The sequence below is a fragment of the Engraulis encrasicolus genome, chromosome 16 (assembly GCF_034702125.1).
Source record: "Engraulis encrasicolus isolate BLACKSEA-1 chromosome 16, IST_EnEncr_1.0, whole genome shotgun sequence".
In the NCBI taxonomy this organism is placed as follows: Eukaryota; Metazoa; Chordata; class Actinopteri; order Clupeiformes; family Engraulidae; genus Engraulis; species Engraulis encrasicolus.
The window spans coordinates 551627-570595 of NC_085872.1; the positions used below are offsets into that span (position 1 = coordinate 551627).

General features: G+C 40.0%; 1 protein-coding gene across 1 annotated transcript in view; it reads left to right on the top strand.

Annotated features, from left to right (window-relative positions):
* Nucleotides 1-1524: 1524 nt before the first annotated feature.
* The window catches only part of tyw3 (tRNA-yW synthesizing protein 3 homolog (S. cerevisiae)), a 35467-nt gene continuing 18022 nt past the window's right edge, over nucleotides 1525-18969 (top strand). Inside the window, exons 1-3 of the mRNA XM_063220087.1 lie at nucleotides 1525-1862; nucleotides 1960-2040; nucleotides 17732-17830. Of these exons, the coding sequence (XP_063076157.1) occupies nucleotides 1680-1862; nucleotides 1960-2040; nucleotides 17732-17830 (363 nt within the window). The 5' untranslated portion in view covers nucleotides 1525-1679. The remainder of the gene's footprint in view (nucleotides 1863-1959; nucleotides 2041-17731; nucleotides 17831-18969) is intronic.

Genomic DNA, 18969 nt, shown 5'->3' on the forward strand with positions numbered 1-18969 from the left:
AAAACCAAAAAATGTCCCACATTAGGGCAATCCACCCTACGGCATTTGTTGCATTTTGGATCAAAAGAGAGAAAGCAGGGCTGTATTACACAGCGGATATGGCGTTTTTATGAAAACTGAATATTGGCTTTTCAAGAGTGGTCACATACCATTCTGACCCTGGCTCTAACTCTTTTTATTGTATTTTCTTTAATGGTGCTTATGGCGTTTTGGAACCAATCTCTGTGATGTTGCTAAAATTATCAGTGAACCAAATAGCTTTTTTCAGTGGGACACTTTACCCTAGCCTGGCAACTCCATATGTACTCCACCCAAAGACTCTGATATGTTAATGAATATGTTAAAACAAACATTGTCATTAAAAATCAGTCGTCAGTCACCTTACCTCTTCATAGAGCACAGGAACACAGGCTAATCATCTGCCACTACTGGACTGGACACACACACACACACACACACACATGGCCGTAGCCAGGAATTTGAAATAAGGGAGGTCTATAGTGCACTCGCAGCGCGCCCAGAATTTTTTTTAAAGGTGCACTGTGTAGGATGTTGCCCGGAGTATCTATTGTAACTATGTTGCTCATTGAAACTATGCTGTCTTTTGCCAATTTTGGTCTTTTCATGAATATTTGCTAAATAATGAACTAATATTTACTAGTATGACCACAGTTTACAGTATGTTTTGCAGCTGAAAAGATTTCTGGAAATTCAAAATGGCGGACAATGGAGAAGATCCCCTTTTTCATGTATGAAAAATATTATTTTCCGGTCCGGACCTCCCTTACCCAGTGTTGCCAGATTGGGCTGTTTCCCGCCCAATTGGGCTGCTTAGGATGGCCGTGTGCGGGTAAAAATGGCATTTAGCAGAAAAACCCGCCCAATTATTGCCATAGAAATCAATAGAATTGGGCGGGATTTTGTGCTTCTAGGCGGGTTTTGAGTATTTTTTGGGCTGGAAATCATCAGCCTCATCTGGCAACCCTGCCCTTACCTCATATGTGGCTACGGCCATGCACAAAAACACACACACACACACACACACACACACACACACACACACACACACACACACACACACACAAGCCTTCAATCAAAAGACAATTTTCTAATATGGCAACATAGTAGACATAGCTATTTGAATCTTGAATCTTTAGGCTAACTTAGTAATTTTCAATGATGGGTCATTGATCATTATGTCATGTGGTTAAAAACTACCATTAGCCTACTCAGATTATGAAGTTAAAACTAACACATGGTTAACTTTAACATGAAGAACTCTAAACCTTTTCTGAATTCTGAAGTGAACTTAATGCATCGCTTTTATTTTGAAAAGATCGCCGAGTGGCTGCGGACATTCTCTCATTTTCGCTGCTGTAGCAGAGTTCCCACGTGTGTTGTGAGGAGGGGCACGGTGCAAGAAGCAGCCAACCACGTGAGCTCATTTTTTGACCGACAGCAGTTTCCAACAATCAGAGGTTGAACATTACGCAGCCATTGATTGTTTACAAAAAAGTAAACACACAGCAGAACGAGATTTCCCATGTCTGCAGATACCTAGTAGATTCTTTTCCACATTGCGTGTCAGACTACAATTGATTCAGGACATCTTTGAATTTAACCTGAGTTTAAGTTAAATTGTTTCGATAACGGTGTTTCCAACCAACTTTAGGTTGTTGATGCAGCCAGAAGAAATGGAGAATACATTCAGCCAGTGCAAGTCACTACATCTCAGCAGAGTTGATCTTAGCCGTAAAGGTAGCATAGATGATGATATCTACCCAGTTGTTTCCCTTCTGAACAACTCACCCAACTACTTCACCACAAGTTCATGTTCGGGGAGAGTTATTGTGATAGATGGGGTACGTATAGGCCTACTCTGATAGGCTATTCATCTTAACAAAACTATAGCTCCATCCCCTCTTTAATGTGTCTTCTCTTGCCATTTCCTTTCACTAGCTTTCAGAGACGTCGGAAATCCAAAAGCAGAATTGTTCTTGGCTGTTCGTAACCCATCAAAAATGTAGCGAGGAGGATGTGGTGAGTGTGTGTTCGTTGATAAGATGTGTAGGCTAGTTAAACATATTTACAGTGCCCGATCATGGTTCTGAAGCAAAACTCAAGTGGTATGCTACGAGTCTTGCACGTCGTAATTACACAGCCAATAGGAGGACCGGTGTAACAAACTATCTGGGCCCCCTTGTCAGAGCCATTGATAAACAGAGTTACGCCTACCTTTGATCTCGGCGGGAAAGTCACCTAGTGGCTGTCAGAGTCATGTGTAGACACGCTAAAGTTCTAAACAAACAGAGAGCCGTCATTGACTTCTACTGAGCAGAATAAGCCTTTCTACGGCAAGCATTGAATAAATATGCACACAAACGGGATCCATCCCATTTTTTAGGTAATTCGTCTAGTACATCTAGGTGATATAAAATACTGTGTTGTTTACACGCTACTGTCGTAGAACTGGTGTGTTTTGAGGGAAATCACCATTAGCTTAGCCAGGAGCCCGCCACTTACCTATGAGATGCTAACTTTCTTGGTAGCTTTTGACTGTAATCGCAAAAGCGTTGTGTTCATTATTTACACTACAAATATTAATTCGTTAAAAAACTAATCACATACACTTGTAATGTCTATAGATCTCTAGCAGTGAGACGCAGTCCAGCTTTAGCCTTTATGAGGCTTGCATCAGACCTGCCAAAAACATGCATCGTTGCATGCAGGCAGAGTGAAGAGGATCAGGGCAGAGACGTGTAGTCCCTACACACGACTCTGAATCAGTGGCATGGAGCAGGGCCATGGATCTGTCATGTGGACTAAATAAATTATAATTAAAAAAAGACAACAACTGTATAACCAGTACTTGAGTGGGTCAATTAATTTTTTTTTAATGTATTTATGTATGTTTTGAACACAGAAATACACTGGATGCTCACTGCTATGGTGCCAAGTTAGACAATAACCTAGTGTGAATATGCATTTTTAATACTGTATACCTTTTGTTATTAACTATGAAGGCATAGCATAATGGTAGAACATCATACAGACACTTGGAATGCTTTGTAAGCATCAAACTGTTGACAGAGCACGACACGCATGAAGAATTCACATAGGCTTAAGAGTAAGGTTTGAGGTTTCTTTTTGCTCAGTGTAACAGTAATACAACAACAAAAACTGTACACTTCATAGTTGCAAAACTGAGCTAATGGAACATATTTACAGCAATGCAAGTGATAATGATAAAAAACAAGAAACAGATAGAGCAGTCCAGTTTTGGGTGCAAAACACAGTAGTGTAACAGATGTAAAGAAACTGGCCATAAAAAATACAAAAGAAACATCTGGAGTTGTTTTGGAATGGTGATGTGGGAGAAGAAATGGAGCCTATGCAATCCTACAGAGTGTGGAAGGCCAAAACAGGACACAGGCTTGTCAAGTGATCCGGTTTCTGTAGTACCGAGTAGAAGTAGTCTGTAGTATGGAGCCTCTGCAGGTGTCATGCAACTCACAGCACTCCTGAGTGTTGTGCCTGTCAACAACACAGACATGCAGCGGTCATACTCAACGTGTAAACATTGAAATAGACAGAAAAATTAAAACTGTAAAAGGGGTCTATGCTTCTGTATATGAACAACAAATATCATTATCAGTGAATATGGTACACCTGGAGCAATTAAGTGAAGAACCAGATGAAGGTGGGAGACAAGCTGTATGAAGACGCGCAATGAAATGAAGAATCACATTGTAATAACAATATACACACCATGACTGTGAAGGTGGAAGACAAGGTGTATGAAGAAGGGCCGGAAATCTGTTCAGGGGTCATCATCAAATGATGAGTGAATATGACACCCACAGCTGGAGCAATGAAATAAAGAAACACATGAAGTTAGGAAGGGCACTGACAATCTGTTCAGGGGTCATCAGTGAAGTAAAGAATCACATAGTAATAATAACAACACACCAAGCTGCACTGTGCAACAGTTGGAGGAGGAGGCCATGGCTACAAGGAGCAGCCTACCATCATGCCATATGTGATGTGAAGAGGAAGTTGGTGAGAAGATACATTAGGCTGAGGCTACGAATTGCGGGCAAGTGCCTCAGTGAAAAGCAGCTGAGCAATAAAGCTTACCTGGGCAGCAAAAGCCAAGCGAAGAAGTCTCTGCCTACACCTTCAGCAGCCTCCTCCACCTACAGAAGCCTCTTCCTTCAGCAGCCTTCTCCACCTTCGGCAGCCTCCTCCACCTTCGGCAGCCACGGCAGCCTCCTCCACCTTCGGCAGCCTCCAGCCTCCTCCAGCCACGGCCTCCTCCACCTTCGGCAGCCTCCTCCAGCTACACCTACGGCAGCCTCCTTCTCCTCCTCCACCTACGGCAGCCTCCTCCTCCTCCAGCCTCCGCCAGCTACAGCAGCCTCCTCCAGCCACGGCAGCCTCCTCCACCTACGGAAGCTTCTTCCTTCGGCAGCCTCCTCCACCTTCGGCAGCCTCCTCCACCTCCACCTCCAGCCACGGCAGCCTCCTCCGCCTACGGCAGCCTTCTCCAGCTTCGGCAGCCTCCTCCACCTTCGCCTCGGCAGCCTCCTCCAGCCACGGCAGTCTCCTACACCTTCGACAGCATCCTCCAGCCACGGCAGCCTCCTCAATAGCAGTCCCCACCAATAGCAAAAAACAAACAAACAAAAAAAAAACAAACACAAAAAAAACCTCAAGACACAGCATGAACATGTCAAACAGGGAGAATAAACCGTTGACAAATTGTCAATGTGTTTTTGTCTTTATTTTCTTCTAGTCATGACTAGGGGTATAAATCAGAGCATTCATGCCGATTTGATTTGAAAAACGATTTCTTCAGCAACGATTCGGTTATGATTGATATTTAGGAATGTCCTACAATGCAATTCAATGGTTACTTTCTCTGTTCCATTTAAACACCTGCCTATAAATTAATGCCAAATATGCCTTCACACTTCCCTACATTACTACATTACATATTACTTGAACCTCAATTGCTTTGAAATAAATATTACAGTTGTGCCTTCAATACCTCATCAGCTGTCATGGAGTTTGGACCTACACATATGAACTACAAACATATAGTACCAGACTATTCACAAATACTGGTATATATGTCGTGTCAATTTCAATACAATAATTACCTTAGATTCACAAGGCATCTTACGCATCTTACTGTGTCCCACATGGTAGTAATGACAACAATAGGTACAAAAGCCAGCAGTGTATGCCGAACCAAAGTCCCTAATCAAACACACACAAAACAGATGAGTGATAGAGGAGTGATAGACTGGCAGACAAAAAAAATAGACATTAATCCACCACCCATTCAAATCAATCAGAAACTATTTGATTTCACAGAGCTAAAAGGAGAGGTATACGGCGCATTGTCAATGCGGTGCACATCTGGCTACGGACTGTGCATAGTAGTTCGACTAGCCAACTTCAAAACTGTTCAGCAAACTGTTCAGCAAAACATCCATGGTTTACTCAACAGAAATATATATTTCTCGGTTTCTGAAATACCTGGGGTCATCAACTTTCAGTACTTTAATATTCGGGACTCAATTGTATTTTTTGTAGCTAGCCAACACAATCCACACGTAAATGCTTACTCGCTACGCTAACCACATGCAGCTACATGCATTCAAGTAGCTGGGAATATCAAACCACGAATGTACACGGGTAATATGGCGTTATATGAATGTGGGACGTAGAAAACACAGTCGTTTATGATACAGATAGTAGCGCATTGTATAGGATTGTAACGTAGCCACTTGTGAAGTTGGACAGGAGCCAAGCCGCTATGCTAACTTAAGCTACCAGAAGTGGTTATTCATTCCTAAACAGCGTTCGTCTTTAACATCGACATCGCAATTTTCATGCAAACCACATGCAATTACATAATTGAAGGCTATACTTTAGACAACGGATACTGAAACACAGAAAACATTTCGATTTGTTCTCCCATTTATCAACTTACCGAGAAAGGTGTCGACAGTCAAACGAAAGTCTACGGAGCCCACTTCCGGATATGGAACTTCTTGAAGTCTACAGGGAGGAGCCATGACACGGAAATAGACCCCGCCCCTTGCCCACGTATGCCAATGGGATATACACAACTCTTTCCTATTCATGACTCTGCCCCGTGTCAACTGACGACTCTGGATGATATTCATGCGGCATTTTGCAAAACGGCAAAACAATGACAATTGGTGACAAAAGTATGAGATTGGCGCATGGAGAAACTATAGGCCTACCAGCCATTTATGTTTTGACAACTTACATAAGATTTTACCCATGACATCTATAGGCCTAGTAGTACATTGTCATTTATATACAAAAATACAGTACAGTGAATCTTTTCTGTTTGCAACACACTTTTCATTCTTCCCTCATGCAGGGGTCTATGCAATGAAAATAAAATAGGAGCACAGATCAGAATTGAGGAGCACAAACAAACTGGCCTAATACAGTAGGCTATACATTTTTCCCCACACTCATAGGCGTACACATTCTACCTGAGGGGTGCAGGTCATAGGGCCAGTTTTTTTTCACAATTCCTAACAGTAAAAGGGCTGAACAACATATTACACATTAATTTCTATATGCAGCCCGATGTCTCCTCTGCTGTGTCAATGAAGGCCTGTCGCCTAATTATCATGCAACTGTAAAACAAAGTCTGGGGAGTGTCGGTAAACTCATCCCAGCTGCCCCTTCTCTGAAGGCTTTTTTATTGCTCCCAAACCCAAGTTAACTACAACAACTTGACTAGGCCTTTGATCCCTCTGGGTCATTTCACGTGAAATCAGACACTTTGGGACCCTACCGTCACAGATTTCAATCATACTTGCTGTGACGCTTTAGTAACAAGGTAGCACCCCAGAACTGCATTTGTGTGAATCTGACACCAATAACAGACCAGCAAAGGTTTACATATGAGGGTAGGACACTATACATTCAGCATTGATTATATCAGTCAGTGTAAGTCACAAAAAGATGTCTGTGGTGTTATTTGAATGCTCTTTTCTGGATCTACAAATTACACAACATCATGGAATATAACAACCCTCTGAATATGAATTATGATAAATTGAAAAACTGAATATCAAAAAAACGTATATTTTAAAATGGCCAGTTCCTTGTCTAAACATAACCTGCAATGTCATGAACAACCCCTGAAATGCTGGTGTTTGGTTCTTTATTCTTTTCAGAAATAATGGGATTCAGAAATATGGCATCATACAGATCACCTAGTAATAATATGGTGATACCATAGTAATATCACATGACAGCATGTCTATCGGAATATGTGAAATATGGAGATGGTCCATGAGGATGCAGGAAGTTCAGTTTCACCTCTCCAGTGCTCGGCATACATTCCTCAACACATGCTAGCCACTAGTTGACATACAGCTACAACATACCCTTTGATGCTTGACCGCTTAAACAAATCCTTTATTGAGCTTATTCTTTCAACCCTGCCTTCTCTGAATGCTGAAAATGGTCTAACTTCCACTGTCTCCATTGACAATGGGCAGAAGCTGTGTAGTTTTTGAGTACCTAGAATACGGCCCGGCGAGGGTGCAGGGCCCACTCGGAAAATGCCCGTTATGCCAGAAGGCCAGTCCAGTCCTGTCCCTGACACTATTCTATTACCACTTTATCACAACTCATTTCAACCTTTATGTCCCATTATCTCTGAAATGAATGAGGAACCAAACACCCCATTTTCAGGTGTTGTTTATGACCTTACAGGCTATGTTTAGACAAGAAACCAGCCATTTAAAAACATAGGTTTTTTTGGTATTCAATTTGTTATTTTTCAATGCATCATAATTTCATACTCTGAAGGTTGTTGTATTCCATGCTGTTTCTGTACTTAATAGAGCTAGAAAAGAACTTTCAAACAACACCTCAGACATCTTTTTGTGACTTACACTGACTGATATAATCAAGGCTGAATGTATAGTGTCCTACCCTCATATGTAAACATTTGCTGGTCTGTTTCTCCCTTAAGGGACACTGTGCAGGAAATAGTCAAACAAGGTACTGCAAATATGCTGCTCATTAAAACTGGGCTGCCTATCGCCAAATTTGATATTTACATGGAAGTTAACTGAGTAATAAAAAAATATTTTCTAGTATGGTCCAATTACAGTCATTTTTGCAGCTAAAAATGGCTATTTTTGGAAATTCAAAATGGCGGACCATGGAGAAGATCCCCCTTTTCATGTATTAAAAGTGCAATTTTTCCAGTCATAATGAATACTTAGAATTTGATGGTGGTGGTAAGTATTCATGAAAAAGGTAACATTAGTGAATGGGCAGCATGAATTCTGGAAATAAACAACTAAAAATCTCACACAGTGTCCCTTTGAACTTCCACACCACTCTCCAATAACTGAGGTATAACTGGTTAGCAGCCTGTCTTTAAGACCTTTGTAGTTGGCCTTGCAGCTGCCCGTCCACAAACCTGACTTATATGTCACCCGCAGGACATAATTTGTGTTACGAAATTGAACTTGTAGTTAATAGTACTGTATTGAGTTTTTTTTCACATTCATATTTTTTAATATAAGGTTAATATTTATGAACTCATGCCAAATGCTTTATAAATGATTCAAAATGTTGTTGGTTTATTTTATAGCTGTATATATTCCAGGTTGTATTAATATTGCAGTCACACCACAGAACATTTGACATATAACTTAAACCTTTCCATCAATCTGAACAAAAATGTTTCTTCTCATCTAAGACTAATATGAAACATGATGTACCACATCTTCTTTCATTTACATTTGTTTTCAAGAGGAAAAATTTAAATTTGGTAGGTTTTTAACTAATGTTACGTAAAAACAGAGCATCATGTCAACCACCCATTTACTCCAGGAGGAAAATGCGAGGGAAATCGTTTTTCAAATCGTTTAAAAAAAAAACGGACATCGTTTAAAAAAATAAAAATAAAAAATGTATATATGTATTTTTTTTTTTACATTTTCGGAAACTATGGCGGCCAAATTTAAACTATGGCAGTGCGCCATAGTTTCCTCAATGTATGGGAAACACTGGACACAATGTCATATGAAGTAGAGAGCACACTAGACTTACAAAATTGTCGGAACTGTGAGGTAATAAATTAAATGAAAGAAACATGTTGTCATGGAAGTAGGAAAGTTAGTGTCATGGAGGTGAAATTTGGTATGAGTGGCATCTTTCCTGACTGGTAGTGTGGTGTAGTGGGTAAGCATCCTGGACCCTCATTTATCAAGTGTTCTTAGGCACAGATCTGGTGCGTAAAGCATGCGTACGATCACAACATGTGGAATTTATGAACATGTACTTGAAAATAGACATGTGCCTAAATCTACGCACACCTCAGACCATGCGTGCGAGTGGACGAAACATGAAATTGAAAATAATATTGACCGTGCAAGGTACAGTTTGCTTTGAATTGCAATGCAGTATGACAGTGTGCTATTTGATAGTGGTTTCGTCCATGCGTGTCTCCTTCTTTTACAGATTTTAAACACTGACCTCCTCCTGTTGAAAGCACCTCCTCTTCTACCGTGGAAATGTTTATTTCTGCGCTTACCCTCAGGAGTGGGAGGATAACTTACCGCCAGCTCTTCATGTGATGCGCCAATCTGCATTTGTCCAAACAGGGTGGTGCTTAAAAATTAACATGCCATTTGAATGTATTTTAGTACCATATATGGTTACTTGGAGGCGTTTCGGGCAGTGTTAATCTCGTGACGAAATATTTTCGTCATAATTATCGTTAACGATTGTTTTTCCCCTGACGACAATAAAACGATGACCAAGAAAACAGCATGGGTTTGTACGAAAAATATAACGATATTGATTTATATTTTCGTCAAAAAAATAAAAATGTGACTACAATACCACCAGAGACGAAAACCAATAGGAAGCATTTTCGTTAATATGTCACTGAAACATTGGAAAAGAATTGCCTGCTATTTCGCAAGTCGTGAGCCTCATCTGCTCCGCGTCTCCTCCCTCCTCCTCTCCCTCACACACACGCGCAGGCACAGTGACAGGCAGTGTCGGTGCTGCACGGCCGTGACCTTTTTTGAACAGCAGTAGCCTACTTTTCAGTGCAATCCTGGCTGGAAAAAATATTGTTGCCCATTTATCGATGGCGAAGAAGTTTATGCAGTCATGGAATTGTGGTGGTGCTGTCGCACAGTAGCAAACATCTTTCTCTAACGATGCATTTTTGCGGAACTTCTCCACCCTCCCTGTTGCTTTCATGAACAGCTACCCGATGGTCGTTGTCTGATCTTTTTTCAATGTTTGCTAATGTTTGTAATTTAAGGGTCTATGCGTAGGCACAAGCCTTCTGATAAGAATCACTTTAGTGCCGATCGCAAAGGATTCGGAAGTGTGGAGTTTTGCGACTTGTTTCAGTCAAGGACACTGAAATAGGAAGTGAACGGCCCTTCCACGCTTTCACATGCGTTATTCCAATAACGTCTTGCGAATACATGCAACCATGGACACAACCATGTCAACGAGAGCGCGTGTGCCATCACAACTTTACATCATGCAAATAATATGCAACAGCTTGCACTATGCGCACGAGAAAGAGAGAGAGAGAATTGTGTGAATTTTAGTCGACTAAAACTAGACTACAACAAAAATGATTTAGATGACTAAATTGTGACTAAAACTAAAATTACATTTTTGTCAAGAGACTAAAACTAAAACTAAATTAAAAATTCCTGTCAAAATTAACACTGGTTTCGGGATGCAAATTCCCCTGAGTGTGCGCGTGCACAGTGATTTGGAAGGTGTGGGATTTATCACATAGAAGCAGGGCTCTAAATTAACTTTTTCCACCACCAGCCAATTTGGCTAGTAGACATTTTTTCTTACCAGCCAAACAGAAGTTCAACTAGCCATTTTTTAATCTTGCCAAAATAGGCTATGCGTTAGGCTAGTTGTGTTTTTATTATTATTATTATTATTATTATTATTATTATTATTATGGTTATTTTATTCAAATTTCCACAACACATAAGCACTACTGTATAGGCCTACATACTAGGTCTATAATAAGCATATTATATATACTTTTTTAACTTCTGCTTTATTTTTACCTTATTTTTACCTCTGAAAACAATGAATCACCAGCCAAACACACAACAGACCTTTAAACCAAACACACAGCCAAACACTACAAAACCTCACCCTCCAAGGAGGGAGAAGAGATGAGAGGAAAAGAAGAGGAGAAGAGGAGAGGTCAACACACACACACACACACACACACACACACACACACACACACACACACACACACACACACACACAGTGCAATAATGGATATGATGTCGTGTGTGCCTATTGTGTGTTTATGTGGCCTACAGTATGATGCTATAGGCACCATTATTTCCTCCAGGAGCTCTTCTCTACCATGCGCAACAAAATAACAAGAAGCCTACGCTATGTTTAACTAAAAGCAAATAATGTCACGGAAATGTTCGCTTCCTTTGTTACTTCCATAGCGTACGTAGCGCACGTAGCCTACTCGCACGGGCATAAGGTCTGCCCTTCTTTCCGATGGCGTGGGCTTTCCAACTTAGTTGCGCCAGGACTTAAAACATTTCAGAAGACAACTGACAGCTACGCTCACACTACTTTGACAGCCCGTTCTCCTCCTCTGCCCTTGTCGCTATTTCGTTCCACAACACTCCTGTTATTGAAACTCTTCGGTCAGGTCCTCGCAGATTAAAAAGTCAGCCTATTAGAGCAAGGTGTGTCGGTGTCGGCGAATGCTAATAGTAACAGTAGGCCTAATAGTGACGTTAAAAGTGGTGGAGCGAAAGCGACAGGAGCAGGGGAGAGCTTGCCTGATTATCATAGACTTGCAATCGAGATTCGATCTGAAGGTGTTGCGTCACTAGGAGGGCGCAGCCTGGCTAGGGGAGAGCTGCCTGTCAAAATAGTGTGAGCGCACAGGAGCTCTGAAATGCTTTCTGTCCTGGCGCGCGCAATGTGGCTGCTGCTTCGGAACGCTCACGGTGGGGTGGGGTCATGACGGGAGTGTTTATGGGTAATGTAGGAAATCTCGCCGTATCGTTGTCATACAAGCAGCCGTTTACCGTTCACAATTTACTGTAGGCTACTCGGGCGCTACTAGCCAAATGGGCGGGTAAGTATTTTTTTTCCACCGGCCAAATTTAATTTTCACCCGTGTTTGGCAGGTTGGCGTGTGTTAATTTAGAGCCCTGCATAGAAGTGTGCGTTGGAGCAGTCAACGCACTTTTGATAAATCCAGATTTCAGATGTCAGATTTACAGATGTCCCTGGTCCCTGAAGAGATTTTCCCTCTTGGATGTTACTTTTCATAAAATTTGCTCTATTTATGTCTTTTCTGTGCTCATAATGGCATGGCGTATTTTGTTTATGAGTGATTCTACGATTCCACTACGCTTTTGGCAAAAGCAAAATGTCAATTATCATTATTTTTTTTCCAACTAAATGACCTAGATGTTTACATAGTGTATATATTTAAGTTTCCAAACAAACAAATTGCCAAGCTTAATCTTAAATCATTTGATAAATACTCTAATGAAAGCGAACATTTGCTTAATTATTTTGTCAACAGTGTTATGGACAAATACTATGTCATTTCAAACATATATAAAAATACTACAGAGTTGAAACAATATATGTTTGAAAGTGCTTATGTCCCTTAGCAGTAATGTTGTCATTAATCTGTGCAACTGATATAGAAAATGTGATTGTTGAGCTTCATAAGTAAGATTTTATGAGTCACTGTGATACAGACTGACACATTTTTCATCATAAATCCCTGTAACGTCTGATTTGAATATAGTCACCCTCCTTACACAAGACTTCCTTCTCCAGAGATAATCCATAGTGTATGTTCATAGGATTTTTCCAACACATAAGGGATCAATAGCGCAAAAACACTTTCAAAACAGTCAACCGTGTTACTCAACCGTGTTACTCAACTGTGTTACGGTCAACAGTGCAGGGGAACAAGTCGGCACTTTTTTAGGAGAAAAAAACAGAGCAGACAAACCCATCTCCCTAGAACACAAATTATTTTGTTTGTTTGTCTGTCAATATGGATATAAATTGGCAAAAACATACTCCTCCTCAACTGTCATCAGTGTTGCCAGATTGGGCTGGTTCCCGCCCAATTGGGCTGCTTAGGATGGCCGTGTGCGGGTAAAAATGGCATCTATCAGAAAAACCTCCCCACTGCCATATAAATCAATAGAATTGGGCAGGTTTTTAGGGCGGATTTTGATCATTTTTTGGGCTGGAAATCATCAGCCTCATCTGGCAACCCTGACTGTCATACTTAATTGTAACACCATTGACGGTAACACCGTTGACATTTCAGCCATTTTTATGGTGTTGTGCTAACTGAGGACCTCAGAAGTTCCACCACAGCACCTTAATCAATTCATGTATCTGTATGCTTTATCTGTGTTTTTCTACATGTGATTTCTAATTCAGATTCTTATGAATATGTTGATAACACAGTTTACAGGCAATTTTCCCGCTATGAGAACATGAAAAAGAATGGATTAAATTATGGAAGGATGGAGCTCAAAATTTACCAAAAAGTCTTATGGTTATGACATCACGTGATGTTATTCGTATGGCCTAAGACCAAACCATTACTGATTCATGGAGGAGGTTTCAGACCGTGACACGGTTAACACAGTTTTCGTGGACACACACAAAATGGCAAATTTCATGTATAATGGAAAGGACAGTGGTCTTTCTGACAGTTTTGTCATATTGTGATGATTACTGTGAATCAACATTTGCAATCGTCTTGGGCAAAACAAGTTTCTTTACATGCTAATATGAAGACTGAATCTGACATTTGGAAAACAGGACGGCATGAAAACACCCAAAACCAGTATTAAATATTCATTCTTGCTGAGGGAAATAATGCTATGTCTACACTTTCTGTATTATATGAAAGATAAATGTTTTCTAATGTCCAAAACATCATTGGATGCAGTTAATAGTTAGTGGAATTGCCAAATAAAATCCACGGACTTAAAAGTGTAGGCGAATTAGAGAATCATTCTTATACACATCAAACCAACACATGGTTTCAGAAGATGGTGTTATTGTCATGCAAAACTTGAAAAAGTGGTGAATCTGCCGTTCCTGTGGACAGGTCCAAGGTTGCCAGATGACACGGATGATTTTTTTTCCAATTTTTACCCGCAGACGGCTTTCCTAAGCAGCCCATTTGGGCTTCATTTGGGAAGCTGGTGCAACGGTGCTCATATGCCCTCAAGTCATATTTGGGAGGCAGGCCCCTCCTGGGGAATGGAACCCAGAACTCTGCACACAGAAGACTCACAGATGATACACTTTTTTGTAAAACTCACCACCACATCATCTAAAGCAAATTTGTTTATTTTGGTCTTTTCAGACCACACAACATGTTTCCAGTGATCCATATCCTTGGTCTCTTCATCTCTGTTGAGACCAAGATACACAAATTTGCTTCAAATGGTGTCAAGCATGTGTGGTGGTAAACAAGTGAGTTTTACAAAAAGTGTTTAATCTGGCTAGTCAAGCATGGTAGTGGGACTGACATGGTTTGGGGATGCATGAATGCCATTAGAGGTGCTCCGATTGCTCGGCTGCCGATCATGACCGGCAGATAATGGCCAAAAATAGCCTGATCGGTGATCGGAAAAACATGCCGATCAAAAAACCGATCGAGAGATATTAAATTCCTCACGCAACCATTTGCCTTTACACCTGGCGCTGCATGTAGGCGCTGGCTCTGCACAGCTGCAAGTGCACCAAAAGAAGGCATCTTTGCTTGTCTATAACTTTTCGCCATTCCCCCCTTCATTTCCACCATTCATAACCATATCTGCATCAACAATGATCTGATTTTCCGATCCATGCGCCGTTTACCTGACAATGTAATTTGCGATTGAGTATTACTCGCCAGTGAGCCATTTTACGTTATAACCTGTGTAGTTGCCTCGGTCAGCACGCGACAACTTCACGTTGTCAGCACAAACATGTCAATTATTGTTTTCAAAGTTGTAATTGGCAGTCAGTCGATTAGTTTGATAGTCGCTGAAACACCAAACGGCGACAGATGTGGTAAAACTTGAGAGAGACATTCAAAACGGCAGTGGAGCACTGGAACTGTGGACGGTGACAGAGAGGGGAGGGGCTCTCCTCACGAGGCTGCTCATTTAAAGCGACAGGTTGTTTTTTTCTATTTGATGTAATGTTTCAGTTTCAATTCAATCTTAAATAGTTTAGTTATTCTATGCAATAACTTATACATTGATTAATACTGTAGACTGTATTACCAACACTAGTCTGAAAGATAATAATAATAATAATAATAATAATAATAATAATAGCCTAATAATAGACATGTGCAAATTAAGATTGATTGGTTTATGGGCAGAAATGGTATTCAATAAGGATAATTAATATGCAATTAAAAAAAATAGGAAATCATTTTTGTGATCGGCAATGATCGGTAATCGGCAGATAAAGATTTTTGGTGATCGGTATCGGTGATCGGGCCAAAAAATGGTGATCGGAGCACCTCTAAATGCCATAAATGCATTAATGCCTTTAATGTTGTCCTATGAAAAGATATACTTACAAATCTGTACAAATGTGAGAGGTGCACTCACTTATGAGAATATATGAGTGATTCTACGATTCCCCTACGCTTTTGGCAAAAGCAAAATGTCAATTATCAGTATTTTTTTTCAACTAAATGACCTAGATGTTTACATAGTGTATATATTTAAGTTTCCAAACAAACAAATTGCCAAGCTTAATCTTAAATCATTTGATAAATACTCTAATGAAAGCGAACATTTGCTTAATTATTTTGTCAACAGTGTTATGGACAAATACTATGTCATTTCAAACATATATAAAAATACTACAGAGTTGAAACAATATATGTTTGAAAGTGCTTATGTCCCTTAGCAGTAATGTTGTCATTAATCTGTGCAACTGATATAGAAAATGTGATTGTTGAGCTTCATAAGTAGGATTTTATGAGTCACTGTGATACAGACTGACACATTTTTCATCATAAATCCCTGTAACGTCTGATTTGAATATAGTCACCCTCCTTACACAAGACTTCCTTCTCCAGAGATAATCCCTAGTGTATGTTCATAGGATTTTTCCAACACATAAGGGATCATAGCGCAAAAACACTTTCAAAACAGTCAACGGTGTTACTCAACTGTGTTACGGTCAACAGTGCAGGGGAACAAGTCGGCACTTTTTTAGGAGAAAAAACAGAGCAGACAAACCCATCTCCCTAGAACACAAATTATTTTGTTTGTTTGTCTGTCAATATGGATATAAATTGGCAAAAACATACTCCTCCTCAACTGTCATCAGTGTTGCCAGATTGGGCTGGTTCCCGCCCAATTGGGCTGCTTAGGATGGCCGTGTGCGGGTAAAAATGGCATCTATCAGAAAAACCTTCCCACTGCCATATAAATCAATAGAATTGGGCGGGTTTTTAGGGCGGATTTTGATCATTTTTTGGGCTGGAAATCATCAGCCTCATCTGGCAACCCTGACTGTGATACTTAATTGTAACACCATTGACGGTAACACCGTTGACATTTCAGCCATTTTTATGGTGTTGTGCTAACTGAGGACCTCAGAAGTTCCACCACAACACCTTAAATCAATTCATGTATCTGTATGCTTTATCTGTGTTTTTCTACATGTGATTTCTAATTCAGATTCTTATGAATATGTTGATAACACCGTTGACAGGCAATTTTCCCGCTATGAGAACATGAAAAAGAATGGATTAAATTATGGAAGGATGGAGCTCAAAATTTACCAAAACGTCCTCCCGTATCCTGCCAAAGAGGTTATGACATCACGTGATGTTATTCGTATGGCCTAAGACCAAACCATTACTGATTTATGGAGGAGGTTTCAGACCGTGACATGGTTAACACAGTTTTTGTGGACACAAACAAATGGCAAATTTCATGTATAATGGAAAGGACAGCGGTCTTTCTGACAGTTTTGTCATATTGTGATGATTACTGTGAATCAACATTTGCAATTGTCTTGGGCAAAACAAGTTTCTTTACATGCTAATATGAAGACTGAATCTGACATTTGGAAAACAGGACAGCATGAAAACGCCCAAAACCAGTATTAAATATTCATTCTTGGTGAGGGAAATAATGCTATGTCTACACTTTCTGTATTATATGAAAGATAAATGTTTTCTAATGTCCAAAACATCATTGGATGCAGTTAATAGTTAGTGGAATTGCCAAATAAAATCCACGGACTTAAAAGTGTAGGCGAATTAGAGAATCACTCATATAAATACAAAATACATATTTTAAAATAAGAAAAAGAGAATAATAAACAAATGAGTAAAATACTATTTGCAATTGATCCTTTCGACTTGGGGAAGACCCTTTGCGAAGTTTTTAGGCTCCCCCTTATTGACTTCAAACCGTTAAATACACCCCTCGTCAAATGGTAGAAGCATCTTTTCTGACTATTGTTTTTGACTCAGACATAATGATCTCTGAAGTCTTCATCTGTGAACATCTTGCAATTTAACTTCACCATAAGTGTAAAACTTAAATGTTATGCTGTAATGTTATTTTATCAGCAGACCTGCAATGATGTTTGTGTGTTGCAGATTTCAGGATTACGGAATTCAAGAGGATCTGCTGTGTTTAAATTTGAACCATTTGTACTTCATGTGCAATGCAAAGACATCACAAGTGCAAGACTCTTGGTAAGTGCCCTAATCTACAGTATCTTTGCAGAGCCACAAGCTTTACAAGACGTAGGCCTATAATGAAAAATCTGACATTTCTAGGTCATTAGACTGCTTTTGTTGTTTGGTTATTTCAGGTCAATTAATTCAAAACTAATCTTGCAAACAACAAAGACAAGTATTCTAAAGATACACAGGACAAATTGAAACTGTTTTTGTGAAAATCTGTGAAAATCCACATTTCTAAGAGTAGCTGTCACACTAAAATTATCCCAAGAAGACAGTGACGGTTGATCCAAGTGTTCAGAAAGGAACACAAAACAACATCTTACCAACTGGAGGTCTTAATTACTGCATGAAATGGAAGTGTTTATGACTCAACCATAAGAAAGAGACTTGGCAAACATGCATGTCAGAGTTCCAAGGCCAAAGCCACCTCTGACAAGGAGAGTATCAAATCTTGTCTGAAATTTGCTAAAAAGATATTGACAAACAATGCATACAAAGCTTCCAAGAAAATATCCTGCGGACAGATGTAACAAAAGTTGAACACTTGACTACAATTGTTGCTACTGGAGGCGGTACAACAAGTTATAGGGTTCAGGGGGCAATTACTTTTTCACACAGGCTCGTCCTATTATGGCATTAGTTTCTCAACAAATGAAATAATCACTGAGAAACTGCATTTGCTTGGGCCATCCTTCTTAAATGTTTACATGTGTGTTATCTCTTAAGTGTGCCAAATGTGTAAAAAAGTTTTTAAAAATCAGTAAGGGGGCAAAAACATATGCAAGGCACTGTATATTACATATTTTTCGGTTTTGAGCAAATTAGGGTGGTGAGGAAATGATCACACCCTAATGAAAGTCTCAGAGGAAAGCTTCATTTTAGTAATTGAGCCAGATTTCAATCAGTCTCAGAAGAGTTTAAGGACTCAGGACACAGTTTTCTATCAAACAGTATTTCGCAGAGCAAACTCCTTCCCATATCCTGCTTTAAGAAATGACATGGAAGAGAGAGGACAAAAGGCCTGGCAAGGGGGAAAAAAGAGACCGCAAAGGTTGATGCTATTAGAAGACCATCAAAGCTTTACTTATCAGTCAAAAAACTATCTACTGTGGTCCAAAACTTTAGGGTAGATGGATCTGGAACTTTCT